At 38.1% G+C, this 10172-nt stretch overlaps 1 protein-coding gene across 1 annotated transcript; it reads left to right on the top strand.

Moving 5' to 3' along the window:
* The first annotated feature begins 790 nt into the window (after positions 1 to 790).
* Positions 791 to 9909, top strand: LOC119425449 (cathepsin K-like). Its single transcript, XM_037692976.1, has 4 exons — positions 791 to 859; positions 8333 to 8485; positions 8812 to 9032; positions 9903 to 9909. The coding sequence occupies exons 1-4, from the start codon at positions 791 to 793 to the stop codon at positions 9907 to 9909; spliced, it is 450 nt and encodes a 149-aa protein (XP_037548904.1).
* Positions 9910 to 10172: the final 263 nt, after the last annotated feature.

The following is a 10172-nucleotide window of genomic DNA, read 5'->3' as shown; positions in this document are numbered from 1 at the left end:
AACACTTTAAAAAAATACATGACAACACCATTCTCAGATGACAAACAAGCTGTAGGTCTGTGAGGATCCTGCTCATCAGAAAATGTGTGACTTGTTGCAATGCCAAGAGGAAAATGACACATTTAAGTGTGATGCTCCACTTCCACACTATTTAAGGTTGCAGCAGAGTCTGCAGCCTGCTAGAAAAACTCCCAGACGAATGATTCATTTATGATAGAGCAGTGATAAATGAAAAATAGGAAGCAGACTTATTGGTTTTGTTGTGGAACATAACATTTGTCACACAGCATTTGATTTGAAGATGCTGGTAGCCTTGAATGCTGCCAACAGTTCTTAGAGGAACAGGTTGGTGTTGCCTGTTTCTCTGACAGACAAAGAATAATCCTGGGGCTGTTATTTGTAATGAGGTGCGGTCTAACTGCTGGTAATAGAAAATAATGGAGGAGGGCTCTTATCAAACTCCTGAAGCAGATCACATTCAAATGACTGAACATAGTGCTCAAAGGTAAAAGCAGAACAATGAGTCACAAATAACAAAAAACTCACATAATTACAGTCATTATGAAAGAAAGCAATGCAAACACAAGTAAACTCACCTCTTCAGAACGAAGGGTTTGTCATTTTGATTTTTCTCTTTTCAAATTTCTTCTGTTCTTGTTTTCTCCTCCTGAACACATTTAGGGTAGATGAAGGTAATTCAAAGGCAGTTTGAGGAAATAAACAAAGCTTCATCCCCTCCTTTCTGGGAACATGAACTCTGGAGGAAGCATGATGCTGCAGCTCTCGGTGCATGCTGGAGGATTATATGCACAAGCTGCTGGACCCCCTCCAACACGTAGCACTGGAGGGCAGGATGCAGGTCAGCCAAATGCAGAGTTACCTGATGGGAAGGAAGCAGAGCCCATATATATATATATATATATATATATATATATATATATATAATACTAATTTTTGAGTCACAAAATCTTCAAGATTTTGTTTTGCACAAACATTTGTTTAATACTATATTAAAATATTGGTGAATTTTTGCTAAATGTTATAAATTAGTCTTTTAACACAACTAAACTCAATAAAATAAAAAAAAATATTGTGAACGAGGATTTCTGTATCATTCTTTATTGTGTTGTGATTTAAACAAAAAATGAATCAGCACCATCTGGACAGAGTTTGGCAGCTTCAGCTGTGAAGTTTTGAACAGCAATTTACGTTATTTTATCTTTATTTTTGGGGGGAGGGAATGACTTCAGAGTCTCATCTTAACTAACTAAAATTAGATGAACCAACCAAATACTCATAACCACTTCTATAGAGACACAGCAACACTAAACAAAGTAAAGAAGATGGATTAAGGAAATTATTATAATTTGCCGGTACCGTAACCTTTAAAATTGTGCAAAAATTCAAATAACATTAAAGTCTAACCAAACAATGTTCAGTCAGCCTGTCAACTATGGATTACTTTGTACAGCTTTGTTGTCCTCAGGTGGTACTGTTTAGAATCTGTTAATCTATAATCTTACCCAATAATCTTAACCCTAGTTTTGCCCAAAACCCATACTTAATTGACCTTAAACTGCTGTATGCTGTAATTTAGGCTTTTCAGCCCTTTATGGCTTGATATGTATTTTTAATGGGTAATGTAATAATAATAATAATAATAATAATGGGAGGAAAAAGTGGTGATTGGAGTAGACCTGAATGGACATATTGGTGAGAAAGCATGGATGGTTGGGTGTAGAATAACTGTTGTTGTGAAGAAGAGAAAAAGAGTAAAATTAGAGAAGAAGACCAAACGGTGGAAGTTGAAAAAGGAAGAATGTTGTAAGAAATTCAGAGAGGAGCTGTTAAAGGCTTTAGGTGGTAAGAAAGAGCTTCCAAATAACTGGACTACTACAGCAACAGTAATTAGAGAGACAGGTAGTTACTTGGTGTGTCATCTGGACAGAGAATGGATGATAAGGAAACCTGGTGGTGGAATAGTGAAGTACAGGATGCTGTTAAAAAAAAAAAAAGAGATTAGCCACAAAGAATTATGACAGTGAGAGGACTGAAGAGAGGAGACACGAATATAAGGAGATGGGATGTAGAGCAAAGAGGGAAGTAGCTAAGGCAAAGCAGAAGGCGTGTGCTGAATTGAATGGGAAGCTGGACTAAAAAGGGAGAGAAGGACTTGTACCAACTGGCGAGACAGAGGGATCAGGCTGGAAAGGATGTGCAGCTGGTTAGGCTTGTTAAAGATGGGAATGGTAATGTTCTAACAAGTGAGAAGAGTGTGACGGGAAGATGGAAGGAGTAGTTTGGGGAGCTAATGAATGAAGAGAATGAAAGGGGAAAAAGAGTAGAGGTCATAGAAACTGTGGACCAGGAAGTGGGAAAGATTAGTGGAGATAAATTTCGGAAAGCTTTGAAATGAATGATGAAGAGAAAGTCCCTGATGACATACAAGTGGAGGTTTGGAAATGTCTTGGAGAGACGGCAGTGAGGTTTTTGACTCAAATATTCAATGGCGTATTTGAAAAAGGGTGAGAAAATGCCTGAGGAATGGACAAGAAGTGTTTTGCTGTTCATTTTAAGAACAAGGGTGATGCACAGAGTTGTAGCAACTACAGCGGAATTAAGTTGATGAGCCACATGATGAAGATCTGGGAGAGATGTGTGGAAGAAAGACTTGGATGACAGGTGACTATCTGTGAGCAGCAGTATGGTTTCATGCAGAGAGAGAGAGCACCACAGATGTCATCGTTGCTTCAAGGATGCTGATGGAGAAGTACAGAGAGGGTCAGAAATAATTTTATTTGATTTTAGTTGCCTATTACATTCACATTGCTACTGCTGTCAAATATTTAATATTCAATTAGTTAAATATTAACCACTTCCAAGACTTAATAGAGCCATAATGTAAATAAATGGAAGAAATGCAGGAAGCAGAATAATATGAGTTGAATCAACTGAATTTAACATGAGCTTCACTCTCAGACATCTGTGAAACTAATAACTAACTACTGGAATTGTTTTCAGTGTCTGTCATTGTCTTTTAATGTCATATTAGTTACTATTTGGTGAAGTGTATTTAATGGAATAGCTCAGAAAAGCTAATAAATATGTTCAGGTGTCTTTCTGTTACGTTGATACACAGAAAATAAGCTCGTGTTGAGTCAGAAACTCACCATCTGGTCCTGTCCCTCGGGGAACCTGCATTCATCAGCAAATTTCTTCTCCAAAACCCAGATTCAGGAAGGGGGAAGGATCAGAGGTGAACACTAGCAGCAGTGTGCGCCAAAGTTCATCAATGTGTAATTTTCTCATAATGAATGTTTGATCAGAGCTGCCTCCTGTTGGTGGAGACCGCTGTGCCACGTCTGGACTTTATGGGGTTTTGCAACAAGGAGTACAGTAAACTGGGAGCAGAAAACAGAAAGCATGGGATGTACAACAAACTGAGCTGGAACTAAAATATAAAACACTAATTATTTCACCTACTGCTACTAAATTTCTAACTTTTAATCCCCCTCCCCCCACCCTAAAGGTATTTTGTCATTGTTTGTTTGTGGATAATTTACACTCGGATTAGTGACAATATAAAAAAAAACATTGAATTTTATAAGATCACAAAACGTTAACAAAAAAAGCTGAATAAAATTTAATGCAAGGAAGAAGCTTCATAAAGTTCAAACTCCAGAGACATTTTTAACAAATTTAAAGTATAAAACTGTTCATCTAAATTAAATCGTAGTACAGTAAATGCTAATTGTGGTTTCTTGTTTCCTCATATTTCTTCTACATATCGTAACTTATATTGTCAAAACAGGTTCAGTGTCAAGGTTCAAAGTTTCTTTATTGTCGTTCACATCATGTGGTACATGAGGTGGAACGAAATAGTGTCCTCCAGATCCCAGTTGCATCCATCAACAGCAAAAATATAAAAGAAACAGTAAATAAGGATCTAAGAAATACGCTAATCACAAATAGTGCAAAACAATACTCCGAACAACAGCAGCACGAACATGAGTCTGTGTGAGCAGATGAGTATGGATGAATGAACACAGCAGCGTGAAATAATCAGGAGCATGAGATCAGCAGCATGAGATCAGCAGCACATATCACCAATCAAAGTTGCATTACAGTGATTAAAAAACAAAAACATGAGACAGTTTACTTTTAAAATGTAAAAAACATTATATATTTGTGTTCCTTCTTTTAAATCTATCAGATTTCTTTGTCGTTGGGAATTCCCATTAAAATAAATTGTTAAATTCATGTGTAATTTCCTACTTTAACTTTTGTTCACTGCGCCGAAATGACTGGAAGGTTATTTTGGTCTCTGCAGCTGGTTAGATTCACATGACGAGGCACAGCCACCACACAGGAGAAACTGGTTTCCAAAAAGGCCATGAGAGGAAACAAGAAGATTTACTGATCCAGGCTCAGTGATGAGAGTGAAACGTTTCTCTTTTGAGCTGCATAAAAAAAATAATTTCCTTCTTTGACATGAAGGTTCAAGCCCCACGTTGCATGTTTATCAACTTTATGGTGCTGGGTTTTGATTTATTTCTCGCTAGTGTCATTTTATTCATATTTTATGTGAGTTTGTTAAAGACACTTTGTTTGTTTTTAGTAAATAACAGTACTACTGGTAGAAATACCACATTCAAGAAAGAGTAAGTCAAGAATGCAGAGACTCGCAGTGATGTGTCAGCACTAAACAGTGTGGCCAAGAAATATAGTTTCTCGTCATTTGAGAGAAGAAAATATGCAGTATTTTTGTTAAATTGTGCATACTCTGTCAGTTTTATTTTTATTATTTGGTGCGTTTGGTTGCTTGTCCTGGTTCAAAGTTTTTGGATACAGTATCCATATTTTGTTAGACCCTGTGGAAACCTTTGCCTCAAGTGAAGTATCTTCAAGTATCTTATAGGATGATAGGACGGAGTGGGAGATGGATTGATGGATTGGGGCCACATCCTCAATAATGAGAGTGTTGCTTCGGTCAGTCGTGGTGAAGGAAGAGCTCAGTCGAAAAGCAAAGCTCAATTTACTGGTCTGTCTTTGTTTCAACCCTCATCTATGGTCATGAGGTTTAGATCTTGATCGAAAGAACAAAATCTCGGTTACAAGTGGCTGAAATGAGCTTCCTTCACCGGGTGGCTGGCCTCAGCCTCGCTGGAGGGATTGTGCATCTTCTCTGGCCTCCAACGTCTTGAGGTCGCCCAGGACGAGCTAGAAAGTGTGGATGGGATAAATACTTGAAACTGTTTCAATTGTGGGCGTTGAATCTATCATCTATTAAAGATTAACTTTTTGAATGGAATTATGGAAGATAAACAACTTTTTCATGATATTCTAATTTTTTTGGAAAGTGTCCGGAACGGTTTTTGTGGATATTAAAACTCAAACGTTTTGTATTTTATCTGTGCAGATGTTCATTTTCTAAGAATGTTTGATGGTGGTTGATTTTATATGATTTTACACTAACTTTTTTCCATTAATTCATTAGAATTTATTATTTAACACCTGGAATTAACAAATAATTTCAGGGATTTGAACTTAACATGACTTCAAAGTAAAACAAATGCGACGAGATGTTCATAAAATAGCATGCACTAAAAAAAAAAAAAAGACAAAGGCCATAGAGAGAAAGCTATTATTGCACAAGTACGAATGTTTAACAAAATGTTTAGTGAAGAAGCATGAAATGGAAGGGAATTTCAGAAGAGGGTGTTTATTTTGTCCATGAAGACTACAGGAAGCCCGAGCAGAAGAACCTGGATGGGCGTGTTAAATCTCTGCAGGAATCTGGCAGAAATGTTTGGAAAGCTCACAAGCCTTTGGCTCGTGGACCGACGGTGCGTTTCAGTCGCTTTGGAGACGAACATCACCGTTCAGGAATATGAACCTAACCTAATAAAAACCCAGTTCTTTATTTTGCAGCATGACGGTTACTTGTATCGTAAATTGCTGAGGTAAAGGATTCAGAGAAGAATAAGAAGAAAGGCAAAAACTATCATCAATAGATTTCACTTAAGAATAATAACATAAACATGCTGCAGAGGAAAAAAAAGTTAATTTTTTTGTTTTTTATTGAAACTTAACCAAAACTGCAACAAGAACAAAATGTTAGTACTAATTGTCCAAAATTGCGTTTTTGAATTGTTAAAAGCAGCTAAGTTGAGAAGCTAAGCTACGAGCTAAGCTAACAGGCCAACCTTGGGAAAAAAAACCTCTGTCTTGTCAAAGCTCCAAAATTCACAGTTGAAACCCGTGCCTTCGTGTAAAAAATAGATTTTCTCTGCAAAAAAAGCTTAGAACTTGGTTACTGATTTATTTATTTTTATTAAAAGCTTTGTGTGAAAAATTCTATGCCAAAGAGCTCAAACCACACCTAGCGTCCACCATTATGAGAACCGAATAAAGGAATGAGAGACAGCCCATGTCACGTCAAGGGGCCTCCCTCCCATTTTTCTTATAGACACGCTGCTTGCTCCCTCACTATCCATCCTTCAGTTCAAACAGTTTTATACTGCCATCCAGTGGTCACAAAAAGGTACTACACACAAATGTTAACCAACATTTCTTCTTAAAGTTGACAATAATTACGAATTATTGTCAAATTTCAAACAATCTTATCGTTTATTGCAATAATTTCTAAGACAATTAATCGCCCAGCAAAATTTGTTATCGTGACAGGCCTACATCTGAAGTAAAATAGCTGATTTCAAGGTCACAGTTGCCCTCCTGTTGATTTTAATCTCTTAAAAACATTTTGAAAAACTCTATTAAAACCTTAAAACCTCCCTTTTTACATGTGTAAAGTCAGTTTCTGGGAATTCAACAGGAGGCTGGCTTGAAGCATCAATGAGGGCTATTTATGAGACAGATCTTTTTTTCGTTCAACCTTTATTTAAACAGATAAATCACATTGAGCCTCAAAGACTCATTTACAAGTGAGACCTGTTTGGACAGACAAAAATCGTGTTTAACTGGACACATGTAGGAGTTAGAGGCGAAAAAAATCCTATTAGAGGTTTTTTTTTCCTGCCTGAGGAAAAAAAACCCTCTAATAATAAAAAAAAAACCACCTCGCACAAACAAGCACATATTTACATAAACAATCTGCAAACGGGGGAGACGAGAGTGGTCAGCAATGTTCATAGATGCTCTCGAGGTCACTGTAAGAGTTCTGATAAGGGTGGAATAATCAGTCAATGTCCTCTGGTGAGATCATAAATATTCTCGAGGGATGTCGAGGAATGGCCAAGAATAATGTCTATGAGAATCCAAGAGTCCTGAAATGATGACACAAGTTTATTCAGCTGGTTTCATCTGGTTATCAGTTGGAAATTCCTCAGGGAGGGGTGTGGTGAGCGTCAGATCACATGTTCTCCAGGCGAATTCAGATAAGATGATCTTCAAGACCAGCCAAGGGAGACAAATTCAGATAAACACACAGTTGTTTTGGGGACAGGTAGAACTTATTGACATCTACATTGAGTCTATGTTGGTCCACTTGGTTCTGAAATGTCCAAATTACATGGCCACACCGATGGAACGTGACTGAGTAAAATCCCCAAGATCTGATCCATTCAGCCCAAAGCATTTGAGTCTGGGTACTCGAGACACAAACTAAGCCATCATAAAGGCAAGCAGCGTGATCGGGTCCAAATTTGCTGCCAACGACTTCCTTGATTGTAGATAAAATCAGCACCAGTTGAATCCAAAAAGCAGGAACCAATTATCAAAAATCCAATTAAATATGTGTCCTTAAAATCCACAAATGGCAGCAGAGATAGACACATCATCAAGTCTTCCAGTCGATGAGATATCCAGCTGCGTGCGTGCCAACAGGGCAAATTGGCTCGCCTAAAGCCTGTCTTCTCTTCGAAGAAATGTTGTAAATTGAGTTGAGGGACCAACAAGTCCATAATTATGGTTCGGAAGAAATGCAAGAGAGGCTCAGAAGCAGTTTCACAGACAGACAGAGCAGCAAAGCAAAGCGGAGAGGGAGGGGAGAAGCATCTGATCTCGGCGAGAGCAAGTGGTGAAGTTGAGTTGAGAGGCTGCAGATTGAAGTCTTGTGAATGAAAGACAAAATGTTTCTCCCTAAAAGTTTTGTATTGAACGCTTTTTGAATTTGTCCCTAAAAGAAACTTGCCCAGATGACACGATTTAACCTTTTTGTATTCATCTACCTGGATGATTGAGTTTACAAACCTTTTTCTCTCTAAAACCTATTAAAATGTTATTTTCTGCTCGTCTGCACAGGCCTGTGATTCATCGGAGCTTTCAAATGTGTTGTCACATGAGCTTTTCATCTTTTCTTACTTGCTTTAAGACCGCTGAGGAGATCAATGGAAGGTTAAACTGTTTGAAGCTGGAGGAGCCTCCTAATTTTAGGAATGACATGTTTAAAGACACGACGGGACTATCAATACCAGCGAGTGTGGACCGGAGGGAAAACGGTCTAGTTGGACCTGTCGGGAACCAGGTGAGAATCAGCTACTGTGTTTTTCAGACTATAAGGCGCACTTAAAATATATTCATTTTCTCAAAAACTGACAGTGACCCTTATAATCCAATGCGCCTTATGTATCAATTCTGGATGTGCTTACTGACCTTGAACCGATTTTATGTGGTACAACTGAACAAAGTTGCATTATTGTGAATGAGCTGAATAAAGTTAGACTTTTCTGACTGTTTAGTTTCGATTAATGCGCCTTATAATTCGGTCCGAAAAATACGGTACTTAAATAAATAAAAAAGGATGATGTAGTGAAAACAGCTCAGGCTGAACTTATTTTTGTCTGTTTTTAGGGATTGTGTGGCTCATGCTGGGCCTTAGGCTCTTTAGGGGCCCTTGAGGGGCAAATAAAGAAGAAAACGCGGGTCCTCGTCACTCTGAGTCCACAGAACCTGGTGGACTGCAGCACAGAGGATGGAAACCTTGGCTGCAAAGGAGGCTTCATCACAAAAGCGTACCGTTACATCATCCGGAATAGTGGTGTTGATTCGGAGAGCTTTTTGAGACCTGCATGGTTGTTGTTAGGATTACCACTTCAACAAATATACTACAGTGTTTCCGATCTCCGAAAGAAAGAAAACAATATTTTTAATCATGACAAACAGATGTTAGAACAATAACACGCAAACAACTTTACACTTGTAATCTCAAGAAAGTGTGTGTGTGTGTGTCAGGGTCCTATAGTTCGTTTTAGGTTTTCACAGCTAGGCCTGTCACGATAACAAATTTTGCTGGCCGATTAATTGTCTCGGAAATTATTACGATAAACGATAATATTGTCTGAAATTTGACGATAATTAGTAATTATCGTCAAATTTAATTTAGTAATTTAATTTAATTTAATTAGTAATTATTGTCAAATTTTAGAAGAAATGTTTAATTTGTTTTGCATGTAGTAGCTTTTTTCAACCACCGTATGGCAGTATAAGACAGTTTGAACCGAAGGATGGATAGTGAGGGAGCGAGCAGCGTGTCTCTTTAAGAAAAATGGGAGGGAGGCCCCTTGACGTGACATGGGCTGTCTCGTTTCAGTTCTCAAAATGGCGGACAATTAATTGATTTATTGATTTATTGATTTATTGTTTATTGCGACAGGCCTCACAGCTCTTGGCAAAAAGCTGCTTTAGTCTCGAATTTTGAGACAGAACAATCTTGAATCTTTTGCCAAAGTCTAAGAGCCCGAAGAGATGGTGTGTAGAGTAGATCAGGCCTCCACATATAGTCTTAGCCCTGTTCTCACATGGGGTCTCAAGGATGTGGCTCATAGTCTGATGATCAGACCCAATGACCTTCTGTTCTGCCTTGATGACCCTCTGCAGTCCATTCTCCTCCTGTGCCATCCTGTATTCTGTTCATCTGCACACATTTGCCTTTGCTGTGGCAGCTTCTAAACTGTGGAATGACCTTCCCTTGGACATCATTCCCTGTCTGTTTTTAAATTCCTTCTTAAAACCCATCTCTTCTCCCTGGCCTTTAACACCATCTGAAATGTTGACTTTTAATCATTTTAATCACTTTCATTATCTGACTGTATGATTGTTTTATTATGTGTACTGTACATCACTTTGGTCCTGTGGGTGTTTAAAGTGCTTTATAAATAACGCTGCTATGGTATGGTATGGTATGGTATGGTATGGTATGGTATGGTATGGTA

This window comes from Nematolebias whitei, chromosome 19 (genome assembly GCF_014905685.2).
Source record: "Nematolebias whitei isolate Nwh7 chromosome 19, NemWhi1, whole genome shotgun sequence".
NCBI classification, from domain to species: Eukaryota; Metazoa; Chordata; class Actinopteri; order Cyprinodontiformes; family Rivulidae; genus Nematolebias; species Nematolebias whitei.
Note: the sequence above shows the minus strand (reverse complement) of the source record. Positions and strands in the feature narration are given on the sequence as shown.